This window comes from Corythoichthys intestinalis, chromosome 6 (genome assembly GCF_030265065.1).
Source record: "Corythoichthys intestinalis isolate RoL2023-P3 chromosome 6, ASM3026506v1, whole genome shotgun sequence".
Taxonomy (NCBI): domain Eukaryota; kingdom Metazoa; phylum Chordata; class Actinopteri; order Syngnathiformes; family Syngnathidae; genus Corythoichthys; species Corythoichthys intestinalis.
In genome coordinates, this window is record NC_080400.1 from 6,832,833 (window position 1) to 6,860,609 (window position 27,777).

At 40.8% G+C, this 27,777-nt stretch overlaps 1 protein-coding gene and 1 long non-coding RNA gene across 14 annotated transcripts in view; both read left to right on the forward strand.

Annotated features, from left to right (window-relative positions):
* tenm4 (teneurin transmembrane protein 4) overlaps positions 1-27,777 on the forward strand; it is a 630,468-nt gene that overhangs the window by 345,960 nt on the left and 256,731 nt on the right. For 8 of the 13 annotated variants that reach the window (XM_057839253.1, XM_057839252.1, XM_057839254.1 and 5 more), the window contains 2 exons: positions 6,092-6,277; positions 22,554-22,580. In XM_057839253.1, coding sequence (XP_057695236.1) covers positions 6,092-6,277; positions 22,554-22,580 — 213 coding nt within the window. The remainder of the gene's footprint in view (positions 1-6,091; positions 6,278-22,553; positions 22,581-27,777) is intronic. The other 5 variants (XM_057839255.1, XM_057839256.1, XM_057839261.1 and 2 more) reach the window with 1 other exon arrangement.
* On the forward strand, positions 24,249-27,267 carry LOC130917647 (uncharacterized). Its single transcript, XR_009063506.1, has 3 exons — positions 24,249-24,700; positions 25,017-25,142; positions 26,352-27,267. It is a non-coding gene; the product is annotated as an uncharacterized LOC130917647 (long non-coding RNA).

A 27,777-nucleotide genomic window follows, 5' to 3' on the forward strand; every position in this document is an offset into this window, starting at 1 on the left:
TCATTCGCTGCCATCCCTCCCACTTCAAACGGATTGAAAGTCTATGGCTGTCAGTAGCAGTCAATGCCAGGCAATTAGTTAATTTTGGGCCATTTAAGGTCTCACTGGAACGGCACCAAACAAAAGTTCCAGCATCATCACCTTGTCCAATGCAGACTCTTGACTCTTGACAAGGTGATGATGCTGGAACTTTTGTTCGGTGCTGTTCCAGTGAGATTATAGAACATATACATAGAACATTTCTGCATCATGTTACAGCTGACGTACTGTATAGCTGCTACAACGACGATAATCAAATAGTTTAAATTTAACGATGTAGTGAATAATACTGTAAATGTGAATACCCAATGTAGGAACGCAGAACGTGACCCACGCCAAAAGGTGATAGCAGAATTTACAATCCGAAAACAGTTCAAAAACAAAAAAAAGCCTTAGCTTTTTTTGGGTGTTAATATATGTAAATAAAAAAACATGTAAACAATAAAATGGAGCATGAAACCAACTTAAAATCATTATTTTGCTTCCCTGCTGTCTCAGGTATGCCACCACGATGAACTTAAAGCTAATTCATGATTCCTTCTAAGCATACGTGCGCATGCACCGTAATGAGAGGTATGCTCATATGATGGGAATCCTTATATGTTAGAACACGGTATTGAGGCCCCTTCCAATTCTATTATTAGTGTAACATTTGTTCTAACGGCTTTTAGTTTTTTAAAGTTTTTTATAAATTATTTCATTTCTATCACCAGCCAATGAGTTAAATGAGTGGCCTTTAAAAGGTTAAGGAGAAGCACTTGAGAAAACATTGAGAGAGTCGTCAGCCTGTGTCTTTACATTGCCACCAAAAGAACATCGTCTTAATTTGTATACCGAGCGAGGCTCTGAGTGGCTGCTCGTTTCACCATTTGTGCTAATGAGCTCGTGCAAGTTGTTCACTTTCCCGCTCGACACCTCTCGTGTATGCCGAATATGTATCGTTGTGTGTGTACAGTGGGGCCAATAAGTATTTAGTCATCCACTAATTGTGCAAGTTCTCCCACTTTAAAATATTAGAGAGGCCTGTCATTGTCAACATGGGTATACCTCAACCATGAGAGACAGAATGTGGAAAAAAAAAGAAAACTCTGAAAATCCCATCGTTTGATTTTAAACGAATTTATTTGCAAATCGTGGTGGAAAATAAGTATTTGGTCAATACCAAAAGTTCATCTCAATACTTTGTTATGTACCCTTTGTTGGCAATAACGGAGGCCAAACGTTTTCTGTAACTCTTCACAAGCTTTTCACACACTGTTGCTGGTATTTTGGCCCATGCTCTACCATGCAGATCTCCTCTAGAGCAGTGATGTTTTGGGGCTGTCGTTGGGCAACACGGACTTTCAACTCCCTCCACAGATTTTTTATGGGGTTGAGATCTAGAGACTGGCTAGGCCACTCCAGGACCTTGAAATGCTTCTTACGAAGCCACTCCTTTGTTGCCCTGGCTGTGTGTTTGGGATCATTGTCATGCTGAAAGACCCAGCCACGTCTCATCTTCAATGCCCTTGCTGCTGGAAGGAGATTTTCACTCAAAATCTCTCGATACATGGCCCCATTCATTCTTTCCTTTACGCAGATCAGTCGTCCTGGTCCCTTTGCAGTAAAACAGCCCCAAAGCATGATGTTTCCACCCCCATGCTTCACAGTGGGTATGGTGTTCTTCGGATGCAATTCAGTATTCTTTTTCCTCCAAACACAAGAACCTGTGTTTCTACCAAAAAGTTCTATTTTGGTTTCATCTGAGCATAACACATTCTCCCAGTCCTCTTCTGGATCATCCAAATGCTTTTTAGCGAACCGCAGACGGGCCCGGACGTGTACTTCCTTCAGCAGGGGGACACGTCTGGCAGTGAGGGATTTGAGTCCCTGGTGGCGCATTGTGTTACTTAGGCTACGTTCATACTACAGGTCTTAATGCACGAATCCGATTTTTTGTCATATCCATTTTTTTGGCGTGCCCGTTCAGACTGCTTTTATCCATTGAGACCGTTCAAGTATTACGCATGCGCACTAATTCGCAGTCCGACACGCGCTAAGCAAGAAGACCCGCATGCGCAGAAGCATCAAAACAAATGACACACGTCATCCGTCATTCCAGGGATATCATGTTTTGCTTTTCAAAAGGAGGACAAAAATAACAGACATAAATAATCCCCGTTTAGGCTTATATTCAAAGTTTATATGGATCGATAGCATGCACGCACTGTCCGTGCACGTCACACACATATGGGCAGTTTGCCCCGACTCTCTCTCGGCCGTGTAAGCAATGTTGAAATATTGCTCACTTGTAACAGCGAAAACTGAGCATTCTCAGGCTTATCGTCAACCCATTTTTATTTTTTATGACTGTTGTGAAGCCCAGCCCTTCCCCGAAAGCCGTGTTCACTGCAAGCTAGGCGCTAATAACGCACAGGTGCATCGCTACGGTAACGACTCTCTCGCTATTTGATGACGTAATTGCTGCATGAAATCCGATTTGCGGGACTGGACAGTACAGACCGCCGCGACAGTCTGGAAAAATGTGGCCCAGATCGGATTTAGACCACATACGAAAGTGACCCAGATCGGATTTGAAATGGTCCCGTTCTATGCGACGTGTCACGTTCAGACCGTCAAATTAATGCCTCACTCGAGTCGGAAAAACACGAAAAAATCGGATTCGTGCATTAAGACCTGTAGTATGAACGTAGCCTTATAGTAGCCTTTGTTACTGTGGTCCCAGCTCTCTGTAGGTCATTCACTAGGTCCCCCCGTGTGGTTCTGGGATTTTTGCTCACCGTTCTTGTTATCATTTTGATGCCACGGGGTGAGATCTTGCATGGAGCCCCAGATCGAGGGAGTTTATCAGTGGTCTTGTATGTCTTCCATTTTCTAATAATTGCTCCCACAGTTGATTTCTTTACACCAAGCGTTTTACCTATTGCAGATTCAGTCTTCCCAGCCTGGTGCAGGTCTACAATTTTGTCTCTGGTGTCCTTCGACAGCTCTTTGGTCTTGGCCATAGTGGAGTTTGGAATGTGACTGACTGAGGTTGTGGACAGGTGTCTTTTACACCGATAATCAGTTAAAACAGATGCCATTAATACAGGTAACGAGTGGAGCCTGGTTAGACCTCGTTAGAAGAAGTTAGACCTATTTGACAGCCAGAAATCTTGCTTGTTTGTAGGTGACCAAATACTTATTTTCCACTCTAATTTGGAAATAAATTCTTTAAAAACCACACAATGTGATTTTCTGTTTTTTTTTCTCCACATTCTGTCTCTCATGGTTGAGGTTTACCCATGTTGACAATTACAGGCTTCTCTAATCTTTTCAAGTAGGAGAATTTGCACAATTGGTGGTTGACTAAATACTTATTTGCCCCACCGTCATGCGCCACTCGAGTCGGAAAAACACAAAAAAATCAGATTTGTGCATTAAGACAGGCATGAAAATCTCTCACCTTTCGGCGAAATTCGCCGTTTTGAAGTCAAAAAGGGCGACCTACGTGAATTGCGTAGATCCGAGGAGAAATTCTTTTTTTTTTTTTGGGGGGGGGGGGGGGTATTTAATTATTATTATTATCATCATGTGATTAACTTAGTACGTAAACTGAGCACTTAAGAACACAGTCAGCAAATCCTTCTAGATGCTTCGCTGGCGAGAACCAATCATCGGCCCAAGCTGCGTTCCATTATTCCAAACGCGCGCACTCCTTACGCGTGTACATGGAGTGCTTGGAGAGCCTTCGGTTGCATTGCAAAGCAGCGAAAGCAAAAAGCAGGCCTTATCCACATCGGGGCAGACCAGAGCGCAGCATACACACTTGCCTGTATTTGCCAGCAGATTGAATTTGGTGAGTAATGGTTTCAATCGTTTTCACGTTTTGCGATATAAAAATGTTACTGCCATTCGTTGCAGCTTGCGTTGAACACTGCCAGAGCTAGCCAAATCTCCCATGAAAAAAAATAGCTCCCGTTAAATTGGCGTCAAGCTTGTGTATTTAGCAGTAATATAAACGAAGAAACACACTGTTGAGTCAAATTAAGCGGCATTCTCTCGGATGGAGGGGGCGCCTCACATCGCTCCCGTCGTCCGCCGGAGAGGCGTTATTTTCGGCTTGGATTTGAGCTGACGGCCGGGGCACAACAGCGGCCCGACGAGTGGTGGGAATGAGTCCTGCTTCTTAAAGCTTTTCAGAAATACAGGGATCCCTCGTTTTTCGCGGTTAATGGGGACCAGAACCCGCCGCAATAAGTGAAAACCGCGAAGTAGCGCCCCCCCCCCCCCCCCCATTTTTTGTGCGTGTTCAATGCATTTATTCAGATTTTACATTGAAAAAAGATGCATATATATATATGACGTTTTTTCACTTTTTTCACCAAAGTATCATTTATAAATGGTTTTCAAGCACTTCAAAATGTAAGAATTATGATAAGTTTTAAACATGTTACTGCCCCACCGAATTATTTTTAAACAAGAATAAAGTAGTTAGAAAATGCTTGGCTTTATTAAAAGCTTCATAGTGAGTCTACACAAACCCTCTCAGGCTTTGGTAAACGGTGATTGGCACATGTGCAAAGTTTTTCTTTTTATATATATTTTTTTGTTTGAAGCAACTTATTTGATTGAATAATAAAGACACAAATGTCCTAGCCAAAATGTGGCCCAAACGCAAAACATTACTTAAATGGAAAAACTTGTTTCAATCAAGAAAAATAGTTTTCAAATGCTTTTTTTGTCTAAAATTTATTATTGCAATCAAAAACATTTTTTTTTAATTGAAGCTACTTTTTGGGATTAAAAGTATATACTGTATTTTGATTTAAGCAACTTTGTTTTTGATAGAAGTAACTTTGTTTTTTGATTGAATAATAAAAACACAAATCTAACTCCATCGTTATTGAGTGAGAAAGAAATTAAGAAAGCTTTAAAACTAAAAGCCACCGGGGAGTCTGTTTGTTTTTTTAAATATTTATATTTCATTACATAGACATGCGTCGTAGGGAAGGGATATTGAGGGATAAAAAAAGGAGTTAGATGAGGCTGCTAAAGGCAGTGGATAACTCATCAGCTGGGTGAATAGCAGACCTGGTAAGAACAAGTTTGCAAGGATAGTCGGGTATTAAATCCAATTATAAACACAATTACAATGTTATTTTTCTATAAGATTTTTATGTCATTGCTTTATTAATCATTAGGTGCTAGAGTTGTTAAGTATGGATAATAATGAAATAATAGTTTTAAGAAAACTGTGCTGTTGGTGGCTCAGTGACCATCTGATGTGGTTTGTTCTCAGATGAACAAGTTGAGGAAGGAAGTTTTGATGCAGACGTTGAAGGAAGAAAAGAGGCAGAGTGACTGAGTCACAGCCAGAAAGTGTTGATGACAGTTTTGATTTCTATTCACTGTTGCCCCCTCCCAATTAAAGTATGTCACAGTCGCAGCCAATTATTATCTAAAGCTGGTTAAAATTGAAGTTATGTTGTTTTAAGGTGTATTAAATACTTGTTCATGTGCCCCTTTTGATCTACGAGCACCCACCCCTCCACCGGTCTCTGCATGGCCCTGCTGAAACACAGTGTGGGTCGACAGAGCTCAATATTTTGTTGGGGTGTACAATACAGTGTACTGGAACATATTTCCTCCACACCCTTCTCACCTTTTTAACCCCTGACCCATTTTCATGCCTGATTAAGACCTGCAGTATGAACCTAGCCTAATTAGTTTTCATGTTTTGTCTTTTTTTCAGGACCTTGAACTAAAAATCTAGCAGTAATCTGACATGAAGTCTTTTAAAAATACAGACTATTCATTCATGTTGTATTTGCTCCCATTAAAAAAATGAACCTAGCCTTATAAGTCTTCCGCCATACGGCCGACACAGGTCGCATCTGTGCTTTTTGTACCATCTTATTAGATTTGTATTGTTGGGAAAAGGCAGTTGAATTTCCTTTCAGCGTCCGTGAGACAAGTTAGCGAAGCGTGTCAGGCTTTTCTCCACAAAAACTCCTGAATTTGTCTCCTTTTTCACTCCCATCAACCCCCCGTCCGTCTTTGTCTCCCACAGAGATTTGCGCGGCCGACTGCGGCGGCCACGGTGTCTGCGCGTCGGGCACCTGTCGCTGCGACGATGGCTGGACGGGCGCCGGGTGCGAGCAGAGGGCGTGTCACCCGCGTTGCAACGAGCACGGCACCTGCAAGGACGGCAAATGCGAATGCAGTCCCGGCTGGAACGGAGAACACTGCACCATCGGTAAGCCGCGTCTACGTTGCTATCGCGACCGGGCGTGACAGGGGAGGGGCCGTTCGGAGATGAAACGGGAAGGCGGGGGACGGGAGGGCCGTCGGGTGGGTGGAGAGGAAGCATGCTTAATTGAATTTGTGCAACTCACTAAAGCATGAACGGGTTTACTCAAGGATCCGAGGCTTGCCTTCATGCATTTTAATGTGGGAATGTGCTAAGGTGTCCTTTGAGTTGACTCATCCTCTCCCTCTGTGCTCCTCATTTCCGCCCGCTCGGCCGGTTCGGCCCGCTCTGTGTGTTTGCGCTTTTCTTTGCACTGCTTCTTAAGGTTTTGTGTAATAAGCCGCAGCTGTCTTGAAAACATCACATTTTTCCGACGTTTTGCCTTGGAACTACGTCACAATTGTTGCCTGTGTATGTGTGCACTCGTTTGAACAAACAGACAGACTAAATTTTAACACAAAATAGAATCCTTAGTCTCTACTTGGCTGCAGGGTACCGTTTTGAGGTGCCTGCATTGTTTCTTGAAAAAAAAGTACTTACAGTATTTTTTGGACTATACGTCGCACCTGAGTATAAGTCGCACCAGCCAAAAAAATGCACAATGAAAAGGAAAAAAAAAACTTATGTAAGTCGCACAGGAGTATAAGTCGCATTTTTGGGGGGAAATTTAATTGATAGAATCCAGCACCAAGAACAGACATGTCATCTTGAAAGGCAATTTAAAATACAGTAGAGAACAACAGGCTGAATTGGGGTACGGAATGCTAACATTACATGACGCTACAAGTTAGATCGGGCCTAAAAAAAATCCAGCCTGGCCCGCGGGTATTAAAGCCCGACGCGGACCGAGCCCGAACAATTAACTTGATTTGCTTGCCCAAAAAACCCCCCAAAATGTTATGTTTTATTTGTAGGCATGAGCACGAAAACCCCCCCCCGAAATGTTATGTTTTTTTACTCAGAAGAAGGAGGAAATATGGGGATGCGATGCGTGGTTGCATTTTGTGTCACGTTTGTGATGATGAAGTGCATATATGCATCATGATAACAAATTTAAGCCTGTCTTTTGCCTTCTCCCAGTTAAACAAGACTTCAAGATGGATATTCTATAAACATTTATATCTTTTATATTTGTGTGTCTGTTCTACCAGGCTGTGAAACAGTGGATTTGACATTTATTTTAATGTCCTCGAGTTGGCAAAAAAGTTTTCTCAATATTTAAATAGTCTACATATTGTCATGATCATTATAAATGCATTTACACAACGAAATAACGCTGGAAAAACGTGTTGAATATACACTCACCGGCCAATTTATTAGGTACACCTGTCCAACTGCTCGTTAACACTTAATTTCTAATCAGCCAATCACATGGCGGCAACTCAGTGCATTTAGGCATGTAGACATGGTTTAAGACAATCTCCTGCAGTTCAAACCGAGCATCAGTATGGGGAAGAAAGCTGATTTGAGTGACTTTGAACGTGGCATTGTTGGTGCCAGAAGGGCTGGTCTGAGTATTTCAGAAACTGCTGATCTAGTGGGGTTTTCACGCACAACCATCTCTAGGGTTTACAGAGAATGGTCCGAAAAAGAAAAGCGGCAGTTCTGTGGGCGGAAATGCCTTGTTGATGCCAGAGGTCAGAGGAGAATGGCCAGACTGGTTCGAGCTGATAGAAAGGCAACAGTGACTCAAATAACCACCTGTTACAACCAAGGTAGGCAGAAGAGCATCTCTGAACGCACAGTACGTCGAACTTTGAGGCAGATGGGCTGCAGCAGCAGAAGACCACGCCGGGTGCCACTCCTTTCAGCTAAGAACCGGAAACTGAGGCTACAATTTTCACAAGCTCATCGAAATTGGACAATAGAAGATTGGAAAAACGTTGCCTGGTCTGATGAGTCTCGATTTCTGTTGCGACGTTCGGATGGTAGAGTCAGAATTTGGCGTCAATGACATGAAACCATGGATCCATCCTGCCTTGTATCAACGGTTCAGGCTGGTGGGGGTGGTGTAATGGTGTGGGGAATATTTTCTTGGCACTCTTTGGGCCCCTTGGTACCAATTGAGCATCGTTGGAACGCCACAGCCTACCTGAGTATTGTTGCTGACCATGTCCATCCTTTATGACCACAATGTAACCAACTTCTGATAATGCGCCATGTCATAAAGCTGGAATCAACGAACATTCTCGAACATGACAATGAGCTCACTGTACTCAAATGGCCTCCACAGTCACCAGATCTCAATCCAATAGAGCATCTTTGGGATGTGGTGGAACGGGAGATTCGCATCATGGATGTGCAGCCGACAAATCTGCACCAACTGTGCGATGCCATCAATGTCAATATGGACCAAACTCTCTGAGGAATGCTTCCAGCACCTTGTTGAATCTATGCCACAAAGAATTGAGGAAGTTCTGAAGGCAAAAGGGGGTCCGACCCGTTACTAGCATGGTGTACCTAATAAATTGGCCGGTGAGTGTATTTCTCTAATGAGATCAAAGTGCCACATTCGTTCACATTTAGCGAAGCCGACACAGGTTTCCGTATAGCACCTTCAACAATCAATTTGAATCATTTCCATATCCCACTCTTACCGCAGTTGTTTGCTCTTCAATTCCCCTGTCTGTAGTTTGTTTTTCACTCCTATAGCTGCTAGCAGTGCAACGGTTTGCGGTCCAAAGCCAAACCGTACGGTTCGCCCTGTACGGTTCAATACGCCTTTATGAACCGTGCCTTTTTGGTTTTGCAATTGATTTATTCCGAACGCTTATGGCATGAATTGGTCGAGCTCTGTGTGCCTGTGTGTGACGTGAAGCACTGCTATGGAGAAATTCCCGCCCCGCAAGTAAATGTCTGATCGCTGTCAAGTACCTGTGTAATAGAAGCCGACTAACGCCCTCTCTCGCTTACGAGCGAAGTGAAAGTGAAACAAGAAAGAAAACAAAAAGCTATGGCCAGCGGAGGAGTGGAGAGATCGAATTTTGAGGAAGCACCGGCTTCTTTCAAATTTGCGGTGTGGCAACATTTCAGTTTCCCCGTGAACTACAGTGCGTAAGGAATGAAAATATTGAAAAATAATGAAAACAATTTGCAAGCATTGCTCAGCGCTTGTTCCCTATGCTAGTGGCAACACTTATCACATGACTCCGGCTTTCACCCACAGATATCACTTTCTCAGAGCAGGACAACCCCGAAGATGACACCAGTGAAAACACACGGCGGGCTTTGTTAATTTATTTGCAACTCTTGACCCGCATTACATTGTTCCCTCGCGGACATATTTCTCCAACAACGTAATCACCGAAATTTATGAAATGGCACGCAAAGCCATCGAAGATGATTTCGCTAAAGCACATAGTTTCGCCCTGACCACTGATAGTTGGACGTCCCGTGCTACAGAGTGCTACTACCTAACTGTGACAGTCCACTATAATTCATACCTGTCAAGCTGTACGGTCTCGGCGTAATTTGCACAAGTGAGCACTGATTTTTAAATGTGTACGCCGTACGTTAAGCTCAAAATCTGTACGTTTTTCGTGCATTCCGTTTTTTTTTCTCCGTTCGGATTTTGTCACCGTTTGGTCAACGAGACAATGTGTAATACGTTGGTTGAATTACGCGAGAAAAGTCAGAGACACGGAGAGGGAAGAGTGTTGTTACGCTGTAGCAAACACGATGCTAGGCTAGGTGGCTCCAATATTTCCTGACTGTAGCCGACAGCTTACTATCTACGCCTAGATAATTCATGCATATAGAACTACATGCAAAATGACAGACTCGGTAGCGTTAGTAAACAGCCGCCATTTTAGAGCAGTAAACTTCTCAGAAAGGCTCTGTTGTAGTGAACCTTCCTAGCGAACGTAAGTAACTTTTTATCTAAAATACTCCTAAATCGGCAAAATCTTGACTTGAGTCTATCTTTAAAGGATGAAACAGTAAAATTTTCACATGTCAAAACTAGACAGAAGTAGGGATGGGAATCGAAATCCGATTCCAATTTGGAACCGGTTCCTAGTGTTTCGAGGCCTCGACATCACAATGAAAAAGCCTTAATGATCCCTTTAACGAGTCCTGAAGACGCATATTGCGTCGTGACTGTCTTGTTGTCCAAACACATCAAACTAGCATGGCGCCAAGAACCACCCGCACCAAATTTTGTCTACACTTCACCAGGAAAGAGGGTGAAAATGAAAGGTTACGATGGTTTAGCACAAGCATTGCAGCCGTAAACATAACAATGACAGCACATAGGTTCAAACGCTCGAAAGTGTGTCTTCACTTCACGAGGAAAAAATACAACAAAACGACTTGCAATCATTGCAAGGTGGAGATAACTGCATAGGGAGGGAATAGACTGCACTGTCCTCACCGAAACAGCTATACAGCTAGCTAAACTCCGAAATTACGATACAGAAGACGTTGGTATAATTTGCTGACTTTATTCAACCATCACTTGAAGAGTGAAAATAAAAATAGAAATGAAACAAATCAATTTCGTCCCCAATAACAAACAGGTTTGCATCAACGTAAATCAGCAATGATTAGCTGCTAATTCAGTAATAACAAAAGTTTGAATGCGTTCGCTAGCATTAGCACATCGTTCAAACCACTACACAACTGGATTTAAGTGTCCGATCGCGAGTGGAAACACACAACAACAACACAAAAGATGATACATACAGGTGTTGCCTCTGTAGATATTTTACAAGCATTAACAAAGAACGTAGGGTTGTAGCAGTGCTTCCCTCTCTCACTAACTCGCTCACTCGCTTGGATGCGGCATTTCTTCCTCTTCGCGTGTAAGAGCGCTCTTCTTCACGTGAGCGCGTTCTTCTTCGTGTGAGGAAGCGCAAGGGCGCCCCCACTTGAGCGTGAAAGCACCATAAAAACTAAAAGGCATGCATTTCAATATACTGGTAAATAATACTTTAACAGGGGTTCCCAAACGACGGCCCGCGGGCCGAATACGGCCCACCCCGACATTTGGTCCGGCCCCCTGAACAATACCAGACAGCGTTTTAAATTTTATTATTTTTTTCTCAATAGTGTTATTTTCTGGCCTTTTTCTGTGAAGAACTCAGAGAGGGTTATTTGGTTATTATCTATTTGATTAATAGTGTTAGTATTATTAATCATTATTATATTATATTATTATTTTTATTTTATTTACTTTTGTTCCGTGAAATATCCAGAAAGGGTTATTTGATTGTGGCTTTCTGAAAAACAATATTTTTTTACATTTAGGCACTCCTGCAGTCGTCACACTTTTTCTGTTACAAACTGACCCCGGCCCCTCATCAGAGAAGGGAAAAGTTATGCGGCCCTCACTGGAAAAACTTTGGGGACCCCTGCAAGTTTAACACATATTGCTAACGGCAGACCAATGACCTATATGCCAATATATACCAATATTTTTTATTTCTATTAGAAAAATGTTTCAGTAAAATGTTACATTCTTGTGCATTTGCCACTTATTGCCACAGTTAATATTGAGGCTTTGGGCCTCTTTTGACCATGTTGAGAGTTTTTAAGGTTGTGACTTCTGATTAAACAAACTCAATGCCAATCAAAATGTTTGTTCTTCTTTTTCCCCAAATTAGAATCGATAAGAGAATCGATAAAGAATCGAATCGTTAAGCAATATCGATAATGGAATTGGAATCGTAAAAATCCTATCAATTCCCATCCCTAGACAGAAGGGAACTATTGCAAAAACGGGAGCAATTTTATCAACTTTAACGGTTGATTCACAACATTAAATGACCTCCAAACATAGCAAAGGTTACTATGTTTTTGTTTTTTGAAAAAATGAAAGGTAACACCAGTTAATTTGCCAAGTAACTTTTTTTTACTACTGTGTGTGTATTTCAGTAGTCAGTCACTACACTAGCCAAAGAGCTAAGAGGCATTTTAACAGGGAGGGTTTAATTAATCGGCGGAGTTGATTTCTACAAATTCTGTGTAGTTTGGTCGTTATTTTTTTTAGTTTCAGGGCTCTGGAATGGCTAAGCTAGCGCCAGTCCTGTGGCCTATACTACGAACCGAGTTCAACCTCCCCAGAAGTAATCCAGTTTACCATCGGGTAACCGGAGTTGACAAAACCTGGTTGTCTAGTTTGTGGTCAATCGGTGCTACGACGCTGATTATGAGGTTGATTAGTCGAACCTGTGTCAACCCAGTCAGAGTTACTGCGCGTTCACATAAAAGGGGGCGGTGACCAGAGTCAAACACTACTTGTGACGATGGCACGGGCACCTTACTTCACGGAGGAGGAATGCGCGATGATCATGCGGAATTATGAGGAATTAAAATCCACCCTCACCGCGAAATCCAACACCGCTTCGGCGAGTAGAGCGCAACGGGTCTGTTGACAGCGAATTTACAGATCGTGTGATTTGTGAATGCATCAATATGCCAGTTTACTTATGTCCATGAAAAGAAATAAAGCCTGCTGTCAGGACAATAAAATAAGATTTGGTACATTAACAGTAAGAAATAATTGTCACGCATCACCACACGAAACAGGATGATTGTATGTTTAGTCCCCTTGACTGTACGAATACGTATGTTCTTTTTTTTAGTTTGGGCCTAAAAAATCCAGCCCGACCCGACCCGAGTCCGATCAATAAACTTGATTTGCAGGCCCGAGGCCGACACCCCCCCTCCTCCCAAAAAATTATGTTATATTTGTGAGGACTCAGGAGAAGAAGGAAATGCGGGGATGCCATGCGTTGTTGCGTACATAAAAGCCCGTCTTTTGTAACGATTTTTCACAGTTAAACAAGACTGTAAGATGCATATTCAATAAACATTTATATATTTTATATTTGTGCGTCTGTCCTATCAGTGGATTTGACATTCAATTTAATCTCCTCGAGTTGGCAGAAAAAAACGCAAATTTTCTCAATGTTTAAATAGTCTACATATTTCTATGATTATTATAAATGCATCAATTTGAAGCGTTTCCATACCCCACTCCGAATTGCACGGCATACAGTGTTCTTACGCAGATATTCAGCATCACCGATGGAATACATATATTGTCCCTGGCGAAAGAGCACACGGACAGGCACACACAGTCTGCTTGGTTGTGATGGCCTGACTCGGCGGGTTACATTAGTGACATCTGCCTAGATCAGTTGGCACAGGTAAAGAATTCCCTTAGCTGAAAATCTCTATCTTTCATGGAGAACATCTTCCGGGTACGCCAGCGGATTCTGGCCATCCCGAAATACCCGTGCCCTCCGGAGAGAGCCCCTCACAATCCGCGCGCCAATGTCGTATGGGTCGTCCAAGTACGCTGTCATTGTCAGGAGAACACGTCCGCGGAGGAGTGCTGTTTAAATAGAGCGTGGTTAATTGGAATCCTGATGTTAAGCAAGATCTAACTCTGACACGACCAGGTTTGGCGTGTGGCGTGTGTTGCCATGGCAACACTTCTCGGTTCCAACATATCCACCTTTCGTAGTCTCGCATAGCCGCGAACTTACGTCGCACGTGATAAAGTTACTCTCGAAGTTACCCTGCTAAGCCAGAAAAACGGCTTCGTAGTATAGGCCACTGGTGTTGCTTTAAGTAAAATTGGTAACAATGATACGAATGATGATAACAAAAATACGATTAAAGAAGCTCGGTAGTCTCCACATGGATACGACACTACATTTTCCCGGGTGCCGGCAGAATCCCCCAACATGCTCAGTTAATCTAGAAAGTAACGATGAGGATACATGATGAGTAACCACCAAAATATACACTCCTTTGTCTGAACTTGGATGTGACATTCCCAATGTTCTAGTCCCCACAGTGTACTCTCTAATAAAAGTGGCGTCATCCCAACAGTCGCATGTCAAAAAGTAACCTACAGTATAGACGCAATGATGACTACAATATACAGTCCTTAGTCTCCACTTGGATGTAGTGCTCCATTTTCCTGGTGCCTGCTGTCTCCTTCCAAGTAAAATTGTTATTTTTACCATAAATAGTCACATGCAAAAAAACTAAGCTTGAGAACGATAAACTGATACGATATCCGGTTTTACAGGTGAGAGATACAGCTGTATCGATAGTAAACTTAACATTCGACAGTAATTAGCCATTAAATATTCAATGAACCGATAGTAGAGATAGAATTCGGCTATCGCGAGCACAAGAATCGGCTTCTAATGCCTAGTTCAATGCATTGCTTATATGATAATAATTTAGCTTTTACTTCACATGCTGTGCTTGTGTCATTCATCACACAGCGCACTTAGCTTGAGACCGCACGCATATAATATGGACAAGCACCACTCACAGTCGTGGTTGCCTCAACTTCCCATGCATTTCGGCAGTACCGCTACTAGTCGCCGTCATTACCCGATCGTCACGGGCGTGTCATAACAACACGAGAGCTAACAAAACCACTGTAGCGCACGCTCCGTAGCATTTTCTTCACAGCCCAAAACGAAACTAATAGTGGCAACGAAGCAACTTGCTAAAACAATGAACAGTTTGAGCACCGACGGCAGCGACGTGCAGCGATTGATTTTCAACGACAAAAGTCGGACTTTGAAGTGATGAAGGGAGCCAGATCTGTTCGCATGGGACAGAGCTGGTGTGAAGTGTGGAGGGGTACAGAGATCGTGAGTTTTTAACCCTGAAAAATAACCCACTACAATGGTGGAAAGGGCAGCGCGACCCTCTGGAGATTTTGTTTCCACAAAACCCAGTCTACTTAAACATGAACATGTGGATTAGTTGATCTTCCGCAAGAAAAATCTGCCCTTCAAAAAAGATATGGACAGTGATGAGGAATAAAAAATGTAGAAGGACAGGCATAAGTGAATGACTTTGCTGTGTATAAGGTCAAAGTAATGATTATTGACCTGTTTGTCTAAAATGCCATGTTTTTATTCCCCCAATTATACCAGTGGTAAAGCATAATTTATTATTTATTTATGATAACACTAGCAGGTTTATTTCTTTTTTTCTAGAGCTGCTGCATATAATTAATATTTTTTGTTTTAAGATGTTTACGTTGAAAGTTTGCACTTAAATTACTTACCTCTTTTGTTCAAAATACTAGGAAATACAGTAATTGAATTACTGCACTTTGTTGTTGTCTGTCACTGGAGTTTTATTTTATTATCAATCCCATCCAACAAAATGACGGTCATCTAGTAAACCTTATTTATTTTTTATTTTTTTTCATAAAAAATAAAACATAACATTGGTATTAAATTTTGTTTTTTAATTTTGCTATTAGAAATGGGGTCTTTTTTATATGTTTGAAATACTGTACGAACACACACAACAAATGTTTACTATCGTATCGTTTTCAATCTATATCGAACCATATCGTTCTTAAACTGTATCGAATCGTATCGAATCGCTCGGCCTTAAAAATGTATCGTTTTTTAATCGAATCGTAACCTGTGTATCTAGATACATATCGAATCGGCTTCATGCCAGAGATTCCCAACCCTAAAAAAAAAAACAAGTACCACCCAGAAATACACTCCATTATCTCCTCTTGTATGTAGTTCACCATTCTCCTGATGCCCACAGTGTTCTCCCGAGTAAAATTGTTATCTTCAATACGAACAATATACACTCCAGAGTCTCCACTTGCATGATAACACTACTGGCTTCCACTCCTCTCCCCACCCAGACAAAGACTCACTTACCTCGATTTTGACGTTCGCAGTGTCTCATGGGCCTGATTATATTTGCCGTTTTGTCTGAGTCACATTTTCACGCCTGACAGCAAAGGTCCTTTTGTTAAATATAATTTTAGTATTTGGGTTACGATGATGATGATGGATGTTGTGAGGATTGACAGCTCGTGAAGTGTGATTGGCGCTCAGCAGGACAGGTGCCTTTTTATTAAGTTAGCGCCCCGCTATTTAATGTCAAGCCTGTCACGCCCGCTCAACGTCAAGCACCGGGCCATCCGAAGGTCGCGCTGTCCAAGTCGCCGGTCCTCATACGGGGCTCCTCCAGGAAACTTTGGGGATCCACAAAATGATGCGCAATTAATCATTTTTCAAATTAGATAATCCTTGATGTGAATCCACAAGTTTATCATGGGATGTCTCACTTGTTTTTGTGATAAAGATACTTTCCTAAGTGTTTTGGAAGACATTCAGTGGCATATGTGCCCCCGCCGAGAGGGATCCGCTAACCTTTCGATCGCCTCAGTCAATTCTGCAGACTTGTTGCCGCTTTTCTCATTTCCTTGTTTGCTCTCGAACAACAACAACTCTTAGGAAGAAGCGTGCACTTTAGTTCAGGAAAACTAAACTAAAAAAAAACTAAAACTTTCAGACATTTAAGCATTATTTTTGTCTTGTTGAATGGTAGGTCAAATTGTCTTGTAAAAGCGGTAGTACGTAATTTTTTACATTAGGGGTCTTCGAGTTAGTGGGGGTTTAATTAGTCGGTGGAGTTGATTTCAACAAATTCCATGCAGTTTGCAAGTTATTTTTTAGTTTCAGGGCTCCGGAGTGGCTAAGCTAGCGCGAGTCAATGGGGTACACTTAGCATGCCAATAAAAAACGACACAGAGCTACAAACAGATCCAACATAGTCAAATTAATTCAAAACGCAGATCGTAATTCATTTCATTCTGCAGGACTATTTTTTTAAGATGCATAATACGACCAGAGCTGCAGCTATTGAATATTTTAGTAATCGAGTAATTGACTGAAAATTGTATCGATTAATCGAGTAATCGGATAAAACTTTTTTTTTTTTTCCAGGTATATAGCAATTATATAAATATACATGAGAAAAAAAGACATTTAATCCAATATTGAACTATTTTCAGTCAATCAGTATCTTTATTTTTGATGAACATTGTTGAAAACAGCTAACAATTGCATCTCAGATGTGAGTAGAAAAAAAATTCACTGCTTTCACTCAAAAAACTTCAAGATCTTATAAAAAAAACAACAACATATTTCTTACCTAAAAATGTAATTATGCTTGATAACACACATCACTTGAAAGTTACGTGTTTTTCCCCACGTGTTTCAATTGAATTTCCATTTGTGTCAAGCTATTTTTAAGTTCTAGTTAAGTTTTAAGTTAGTCTAAGCTGTAGGTACTGACAGGATTTTGAGTTTTTGCAGTGTTCAAAATAAATGTATGATACCTGGTGTATTGGAGCACATTAGGGACCAATGCTACTTTGTGTTTTATTCAGCAATGACTACTGAGCTAAAACTGACAGTTAGCTATATTATGTTTTAGTTTTACACCCTCATCACTCTACAGGGCTGTGTTTTTACAGATTAAATAAAGCCTGTATTTAGGACACGTTAGCCACGCATCGACAGTGGTCAGAATCAATAGAAACCTAGCCCTCCGAAGGGCTATCGTTACGTGAGCGAGTGACAGTAACGTTATATTTATTAGCGCTAAGAAGTCTACTGCTTAAAGATGGCGGCTGTTTACTAACGCTGCCCATTTCGCATCTAGTCCTAAATGCATGCGATATCTATGAGATGCATCGGACACTACCTGCTACCACACTAGCATCATGCGGGCATAGTTTTTAGCAACGTCGGCGTAGTTTGTAGCGGCTGTCGGCTGCAGTAAGTTTATTTTATTTATTTATTTTTTATTTTTTTTTTAATTGCTTCTTCCACAATGCACGTGACGTCAGCGCGTTGTCCTGCATTAAAAGTAGTCCGGGCAAAACGTGATGCTTAGAGCTGGCAAAATGAAACGATTCCTCGAGGTGAATAAAATTACTCGGATCAGTTTTTAAACTGGAGTTACTCGAGCTGCTTGAGTATTCGTTTCAGCTCTAAATACGACCACAATAGAGAGGAGTGCTTGGCCACTTGTGCTCACGCTGCATTTGATGAAAGGTCGGAAGTCAGACTTATCCCACTTGGAGGGTACCTGTTGCATCCTCGAAGTGTTCCAAGCGACTGTAAACAGCAAAGATAGCTGAACGTGCCGGTTTTTTTTTGTTTTGTTTTTTTCAATTTTGGGCATCAAAAAACCTTTTGACCGCAAACAAACCTGCCTTCTCGTAAAAGATCAAATAGTGGAGGGGTTCCAATGATATTTTTCCATATTGGAGTTTGGAAACTCTAACTTCCTGCCTTCCTCAAATGCAGCATCAGTCTGCTGAGTTAACTGACAGCCGGCAACATGGCGAAACGTGGGTAGTAGCGCGTTACATGTACTCCATTACATTTACTTGAGTAACTTTTTGAGAAAAATGTACTTCTAAGAGTAGTTTTACTAAGCCATACTTTTTACTTTGACTATATTATTATACCAATCAGGCGCAAGCTTTCATTCTATGATCACGCCAGCCTGTTCAATCACGTGGCGTCTTTAAAGCACTGTAAAAAATGAAGTATTTGCCCTCAACATGACTCTAAAGTGTGGATTTTATCCTCTCTCCCAGTCTTTATTTGGCACCGATAGGTCACAGAAAACCGGAGATATGATCTTTTTATTTTCATAACAAGAACTATTAAGGAACCATTTACTATTCAAACTTGGAACTTTTTTCTCCACTAGAGGGCACTCATGCTCTTTGGACGAATAATGCTTCATTTCTGTCAGTTTTTTCTCTTCCCGGAATTTAATTATTATTATTTTATTTTTTTTTCTTTGTCTTAAAGTGCCTGACAGCATAAAAATCTTAGATAGCATTATTATGTGAATTAAAATCATATTTTGAGACGATTTAACTACATACAACAATTTGGCAAAGCGCAGATGACGAGAAATTAGTCTTTTAATCTGTCGTTTGGCCCCGCCTGTTATTATAGCGCTCTAGCATCCCCAACTGGAGGATGACATCAGCAGGGTAGCAATCTCAGCTGATTTAGACTTCAGCCCATTGAGGGGGAAGATTCAGAACAAGAAAAATGCGACAGAGAGTAGCAAACTGTCATCATTGTTTCAATCTCTCTACTCCAATATTTTTACAGGATATTCTTTTTATGTAAATATTTTTCCCCAATTGCTAACTAAATGGTATGGTTATGACAAATAACAATCTTGTGCTAAACGGAATATGAAATATTAAAAATGCATTTATTCAGTCCGACAGGGCAAAATTACTGCATAATGGTCAAACTGCTGACTTCTTGCACCTCCCGAACGGTATTTTATGCCACCGGAGTTGGTCCAGCTTTTATCATATCCCTGCCCCGGCTTCGGAGACGGAGGAAAGAGCGTAAACAAATCAGGAGGCGAGTCAGCTAGCCGACATGCTAACCCTAACCGAGCAGCTTATCCAAGTCTTTTTCTCGCCTTTCGAAAACGAAAAATCACGCAAAACTACCCCGACTCATGTCGCACACGACGGCGGGGTTGATTGTCTTCACCGATCGGCCAGCCCCCGTGCAGCGAGCAAGTTACGTCTCGTCGTTCTGCTGCAACCTTCTCTGTGTTTTCACGAAGGCGAACAAAATAATCCATCGACTTGTTTTGAAGCGACGGGTGTTTCGTTCGGAAATGACTTTTAAGCTTGCTTGGCATCATGGCGCTTTTGGTAGCTGCTCGTGTCGCGTACAAGAACTGCTCGGATTTCTAGCCATCAGCAACATTGCTGTCCTCGACAGTGCCTTAGAATAAAACACGGCGAGGATTGATGGCCGTCACATATGGATAAAACCGAAAGGACATTTCCGTGTATATCGACACTTGACGATAGGGATGTCCCGATCAAGGTTTTTGCACTTCTGATCCGATACCGATATTGTTTGGCACTTCCGATCCGATACCGATACTGGCCGATACCGATACCGGCCTATCTGAGCATGTATTAAAGTTTAAAGTTATTCAGCCTCCTTACTTAGTTGTCAGACTAATTTTGAAAAGGGTTTTAGTACTCTTGATAACAACTAGCCAGCTGAATTTGGTGAGTTTGAATAACACACAACGGTTGGTAACAAAAAACTGACCTGTTTATTCAGTGACAAACACAAAACATTATAAATAACAAACAGAAATGGCATGGTCAGTCAGTAAAATGTGCAAATAATATTGTAAACTATCTTAAAAAAGCAAAACACAGAAACAACCTCAGTGGAAAATCCCACAAACCCCCCAAGCTATTAGATGCTTTTAATGTTTCGTGCATTAGTTACAATAATTGTATAAAAAGCCTCTCAGGTTTAAATAAACGACTATTTCAGTATCAAGTTAACATTTTAAAACAGTAAATAAAATACTCAAGTCCTCATTCTGTATCAGCAGCTTTAAACTACATTCAATTCATTTAATTTTGCGAATCAACTGTTAAAGTTGTTAAAATTGCTCCCGTTATTCCATAATTTCCCTTCTGTCTACTTTCGACATGTGAAAGTTTTAAAACTGTTTTGTAGATAGATTCAAGTCAAGATTTTGCCGATTTAGGAGTATTTTAGATGAAAAGCTAATTAGGTTCGCTTGGAAGGTTCACAACAGCCTACTAGGGAAGTCGTCTGCTTTAAGATGGCGGCTGTTTACTAACGCATCTAGTTTTCAATACTTCGATGCTGCTAACACAGTCGAGTCTGTCGTGTAGCATCTGGTTCTATATACATATGATATCTATTATCTACAGTAAAACTACGCTGACGTAGTTTGTATCGGCTGTCAGCAGCAGTCAGGTATTCTTGTGTTTTTTATCCAGCGGCATGAGTTGAGCTAAAGCCGTGAGTTGAGCATTGGCATTACCCGGGTCTATGACAAGCATGATGTTTACTCTCGGGACGCAATGTGGTCCGTTTCTCATTGCGACCCGAAGACCGCACTGTGTATTAGTTCCGCTTTACTTGACATATTTCAATAATCGGAATTTGGATGTTTGTGAATCGTTCTCGAATCTTCCACCGCCGAATTGCTCAAGGATGTAATGGCGGCTGAGCATGTTGTACCGTGGTTGAATGGTGCGTCTTTACTCACGAGAGGTAATGGCTCGTCATCCAGAATGAATTCTTCGGCAATGACTCTTGTTATTCCCTGGGCTTTGGGACTGTCAAGTGCCAGTTTGTCACGCATAGCAAAAGTTTCTGCCAGTGTTAGTTGCGTAGGACCTTTCTTTTTGTCTTCGGTTTTCTTAACATAGTCATTATATTGTTTGTGGTGGTATTTTGCTCAATGCTTGATTAGGTTGGTTGTATTAAAACTTCTTACAGCTTTACCACCACGCTTGACTTTATTGTGGCATATGTTGCACTCTGCCTTTTCGTCTTTGTCGTCCTTTAAGGTAAAATGATCCCACACAGCTGACATTTTTACCGATAGTCTCTCGGTAAATCGGGAAGGGTAATGTAGTTTGTTGAAGGTGTGCCGTAAAATGCGGACCGGATTTTATGGAAACCGAAGCAAAAACTGGAATGGATTATGTCAATCGGTGCGCTGGAAAACCCGGACCGGATCTTCAAAAAAACTGGATCGGAAGTCTGGATCGGACTTTTTCCGTGTCGGCCGATCCGATACCGATGCGCATTTTTATACCCATAACGGCGTTCGATCCGATCCAAATATCGGATCGGAATATCTCTACTTGACGATTCTATCAAATGATGTACCTCAGACGTGCTGGGGTCCACATGGCCGCGGACAGCAAGGTGGCTGATGGCTAGAAATCTGAGCAGTTTTTGAATGCAACGCGAGCAATACCTCGCTCATCTGCACACGACCGCAACCTATTCCTTCCCTCCAACTGCAACTCCACCCGACGACGTTTAAAAGAAAAAAATTGCTATATTGGAACACACCGGTTGAAAAACACTAGGTTAAACATTGCATTTTGGGGGGTGTAAACATTCAGCCAATCACATTGAATAATTGAAGATACTTATCCAAGCTTTTCAGGTGAAATCTCTTTTTCAATAAAGCTGGAGAACCTCGTTTTTAGTGCATCCGAAACCAGATCTGTTAATGTGTAATTGGCGGTTCCTCCATTATTGACGAACCGTTTTGAACTCTCTCAAAGAAAATCCCTCCGTGGCATTCATTAAGAAGCCAAGGATCAGCATTTAAAATCAATTGTCACAATCAAGGCAGCTCGTTTTAAGCCCGCAATCTGCCGAAGCTCGTTTGAAGATGAAAACGTGGAAAAACAACCCGACCCGCTCGCGCGTCAATCGGACTTGAAAACGCTCCCTCGAGACGCCGCATCCATCGCCTGCATGGTTCGTTTTCATCCTGGCGTTGGCTCATGTTTGTCGTCTTGCTCGTGACGCATGCTTTGTTTTGTTTTTGTGGTTGCACTAACACTCTGCCTTGCTGTCTCTACCTTCCCTTATTCTATTGTCCTTGTCTTTTATCTCCCAAGCTCACTATCTGGATAGGGTAGTGAAAGGTACGGCATCCTCCTTTTTTGCTTTCCCACGTCGCCCCACTTACATTGTCGTGTGGAATTTGTCGCCTTGGCGCTGACAAACACCGCCATTAACCACATTTTTGCACCATTGTCAATTCGCCATTTCCACTCCGCACCCACGAGTTATGCAACCCTTTCGACAACTGGCTTTCTTCAGGGGAATGAAGAGAAAATAGCATCGGGTTTTGTTTTGCTCTGACCGCAGCGCATTATTTATTCTGCCTTTTATTGAAATTGATTTTTAAGGAGCCCTTCATCGTTTAGCGGAGGCCTTTTTAAATCAGCGATTGCCCAAGCTTCATTGATTTTCTTGGGAGGACAGACGACGTGCTTAAAAGCTTGCCTGTATTCGATTATCAAACATGCAGAACAATGGCACATATACACTCCCGGTAGGAAGTGCGCTGTCCAATCAATGCAGTTCAATATTAAACTTACATCTATGGTTATGGGAACGAAGCTAACATCGCTTACTTTTTAACAAATTGGCTGCCAGGCTATCATCATTTAAATTCTTATTTCATTTTGATGGAATCATTTTCTAAAGAAAAATCAAAAGTCCAACTTGAACAATATGGTACAGAAAATTTTTCTGTCACCGAGTCAAAATTTTTTCTAGATTTCACAGAGTCAAAAAAATTTCCAGGTTTCACAGCTTCGAAAATTTTTTCTGTCACCGAGTTAAATTTTTTCCAGGTTTCACAGTCAGAATTTTTTCTAGGTTTAACAGTTGAAATTTTTTTTGTCACCGAGTCAAAACATTTTTCTGTCACCGAGTCAAAAAATGTACTCGGTTTCACCGAGTCAAAAAAATTTCTAGGTTTGACCGTATCAAAATTTTTTTCTGTCACCGAGTTAAAAAATTGTCCACGTTTCACCGAATCAATTTTTTTTCTAGGTTTCACAGTTGAAAAATTTTCTGTCACTGAGTCGAAACATTTTTCAGTCATCGAGTCATAAAATTTTCTAGGTTTCACAGAGTCAAAATTTTTTCTAGGTTTCACCGTGTCGAAATTTTTTTCTGTCACCGAGTTAAAATTTTTTCCAGGTTTCACAGAGTCAAATTTTTTTCTCGGTTTCACAGTTGAACATTTTTCTGTCACCGTGTCAAAACATTTTTCTGTCACCGAGTCAAATTTTTTTCTAGGTTTCACCGAGTCAAAAAATTTTCTAGGTTTCACCGTGTCGAAATTTTTTTCTGTCACCGAGTTAAATTTTTTTCCAGGTTTCACCGGGTCAAAATTTTTTCTAGGTTTCACAGTTGAAAAATTTTCTGTCATTGAGTCGGAAAAATTTTCTGTCACCAAGTCAAAATTTTTTCTAGGTTTCACCGAGTTGAAAACATTTTCTGTCTCCGTGTCAAAATTTTTTCTGTTTCACCAAGTCAAATTTTTTCTGGGTTTCACCGAGTCAAATTTTTTTCTAGGTTTCACAGTTGAAAATGTTTTTGTCACAGAGTCAAAATTTTTTTTAGGTTTCACCGAGTCAAAAACTTTTCTAGGTTTCACAGAGTCGAAAATTTTTCTGTCATCCAGTCAAATTTTTTTCTAGGTTTCACAGTTGAAAATTTTTCTGTCACCGAGTCGAAAATTTTCTTTCACCGAGTCAAATTTTTTTCTAGGTTTCACAGTTGAAAATGTACGACGGAGGATTAGGGCCAAATCAAGGAGAGAAAAAAAAAAAAAAAGAAAAAGGACGACGAGATTAAAACCGTACTGGTACTACAAGACTAAACTCATTACATAGCGTAACCGCTACGCACATTACGTACATGTACCGTAGCTGAGCGCTACGACGAAGCATCAATACAAAGCAATCTATTGATTATAATTTTATGTAGATGAGCCAAAAGATAACGTGTTTCTTTATTTATGAAGCAAATTATAAAATATAGGCTCAGGAAAAGCACAATATCACCCGAATACGCTATGACGTCACTTACGGCGTACGTAACGTTATATTGACTTGGAACAACAGCGTGCATCTCGAGAGCGGTGGTGATTCTGTACTTCTGGATTGTTTCAAAAAGACGTTTTGGTGCATTGGCATCAAATTACAATCAATATAAAGAGTCATACACGTCGTGGCTCCCAGCCAAGGTAGGGTAACTTGTTATTTTAAGTACTTGATATAATATCCGTCGTAATCACACACAAAGCTTTCACTTCATTAAGTTTTCACCGTCAATTGCAGCCAATGAGAAAATACTGTGATAGGGCCAAATGTACGTTTTATTTATATTAAAAGGTAATACTCAAACGTACGTTTTGCTCGATGTATTTATATTAAAAGTAATAATGTATGTATCGTGAATCTTCACAATTCTTCTACATGGTGTGTCTGTATATCCATTTTTCATAGTTCTTCCCGAGCGCTTACATGTTTTGCATCAATCTTTCATTTTTGTCTTCCGAGTTCCCGATTTTCTTGTTTATTCAATTCCACCGATCCAAGATGGCAAAGAACTTGTTGGAAATTGTGACTTTCCTGAGACGTCGGAGTGTATCAGAGGAAACAATCAATTGGATTGAACAGCAAAAGGTATTTCTTACTTTTTTTTACCTTTTCATCAGTCAGTTCATGTCATTTGTAAATAACAATGTTTCAATATGCATTTGTTTCGACTATTTCTCCGTCTCTTGTTACTTTTCTCATCCGCCTCTCCTCATATGCACTTTCCTCTTACCATCCCCATCTTCTCACCTGCTTCTCTACTTCACTTCTCACACAGTATCTCGCAAAAGTGAGTGCACCCCTCGTATTTCTGCAGTATTTAATTGTCCTTTCACGGGACAACACTGAAGATATGGCTTTTTCAAAAGGTGAAAACGAGTTGGTGTACATCTAATAATACAGTGTAAATATATTCTCTCAAAATACAGCCATTAATGTTTAAACCACTGGCAACAAAAGTGAGTACACTCAAGTGAAAAATCCCCAAATCAGTACTCCTTTTTCCCTCCCCAGCGTAACGTGAATCATTAGTGTTACGTGATCTTAGGTGCAAATACTGTAGGGAGCAAGAGTGTTAAATGTGGTATTACTGCTCCTCTCTCATTCAACATTATTGGCTGTATTCAGAGACAGATCTGCAGTTTCGTGGGATACTGTACCTTCTCCTTTCCTACAAATCTCCTCCTCCTTTCTCCTCATTACCCCCTGAGCATTATAGTTACCTAGGAGTGATGTATACTAGGGCTGAACGATATTGGAAAAAACTGACATTTCGACTCTATAGGGGTTTACGATGTATGTTGTGATATTGAAACGAAAAGAATTTTCACCAAAGAACTTGCATAGCTCTATTTGGGAAGACTTTGGTTGACTCACCATGACAACACTGTATTCATATGATACCGTTAAATCCAGGCTAAGGTGGTTCATCTGTGAATGATGAAGATTGCTGCAAATAAAAGGAATCCAGGAGGACATGTCTCTGCACTATTGCTGCTTTTATGATGCAAAACAAAAATATACACGTCCAAAAAAATAATAATAATGAAATAAAACAATCACACGTCCTGCGATGGGACAATTGTGCTTGCGCACATTGCAATGGCGATGTTCAAACTATATATTGTGCAGGCCTAATGTATAGCCATTTTAACTAAAATTGAGAAATGAAAATCAGGAAATTTGGAACGTTCTGGAAATCAGTGGACTTAATAGTGTTATGAAATAGAGTTCTGGATGAAAGTTACATTGTCCTTTTTTTTCTTTATTATGATGATGTGTCTGTCTTATTTTCAGATTGACAGCGAGGTCATCCTACTGATGGAAGATGCTCAACTGGCGAATTATCTCCCATCATATGGAGACAGGATTGCTCTCTTTAACTTTTGCAATCACCAACCACAGTCATCAAAGCGAAAGCAGGGACTATTTGAAAAGCTAAGTGAGAAGCTCAAACTTAGAAAGGAAAACCATACAGAGAGTGAGGAAGCAATCACCTCCAATAAAACAAAAAGACCTAAACCAAAAACAAGAAAGCTTGAAATAGGGTGGATTCACACTGAAGGCCAACTGACCTAACAAATCAGAGCAAAACAAGGCGGAGGGACAAGAAAGATCTCAATTCGAAGTGAAGAAGGTTATAGTGAGATACTAAAACAAGGAAAAGTCACTTTTCTTTCGATACTTTTCTAGTCGATATTTTGACGACAGATGTTGCTGTCTGATTCCATTCAGTTTGAAATACTCAAACTGTTCTTTTCAAAATCACTCCATGAAGGGAATACTGTATTCACATAAAGATAATCAGAAACACAATTGTTCAATACCAACATTTACAGTTTTACTACGTTAAATGTACAGTAGTCTGCTACTGCACCATATTTACATAGATGAGTTTTACTGTTACACGTACAGTATATGTCACATTACGATGTTGTGTACGATGTTACAGTTAACCTTTAAAGAAGACCAGTATTACAATGCTACATGTAAACAGTATATGTAACTGTGTTACAAATCATTCTTATTATTTACAATTTACCATTATATACCATGTTATATGTATATTTATGTAACATTGGCTTGGTAATGTAACTGTTTAACAGTTAATTGTGCTATTTACAGATAATGTGAATCATTGCTTAAAATTTCACTGCTTCTTTCTTGGGGACCTTGGCTGAGTGAACATTTCAAAGGGTCGCTCGCATTTGTTTGTTTTTTTTCCACAAGTTCTATTTACTTTATTTGTTCAATAAAAGGTTGTAAATACATCTACATTTTACTGTGGTACATCCATAAAGCATAGAGGAATGCCATTTCCAATATTTCCACACTTTATGTATGTTTGACTATTTCATTCCTTAATCGTGAATAGAGTTCTACTGCAGCATATGCATCTGAAGGAGCATTCCAGCCATTTTCCTCCATAAGGAGACTGCAAAGCTCAAAAACCGTCTCATCGCAGGGATATGGCCCTTTCGGGGTGCAATACTCCTTGCAAACAGCTATTTCCTTAGCATGGACAGGCTGCAGTTTGTCGTCTGCTGCATACAGCCATGCCATGCTGAACATGAGGATGGGCCGTCCTCCAGGCGTCCCATGGGCAGATCTTGGTCGTATTTGGTGTGTGTTCCAGCTCCTTACCACTTCATCCTATTCATCCTGCATGACAATTAATAAATAATTGATAACCAATCAATAGAACCACTGTAAACTTTTTTAA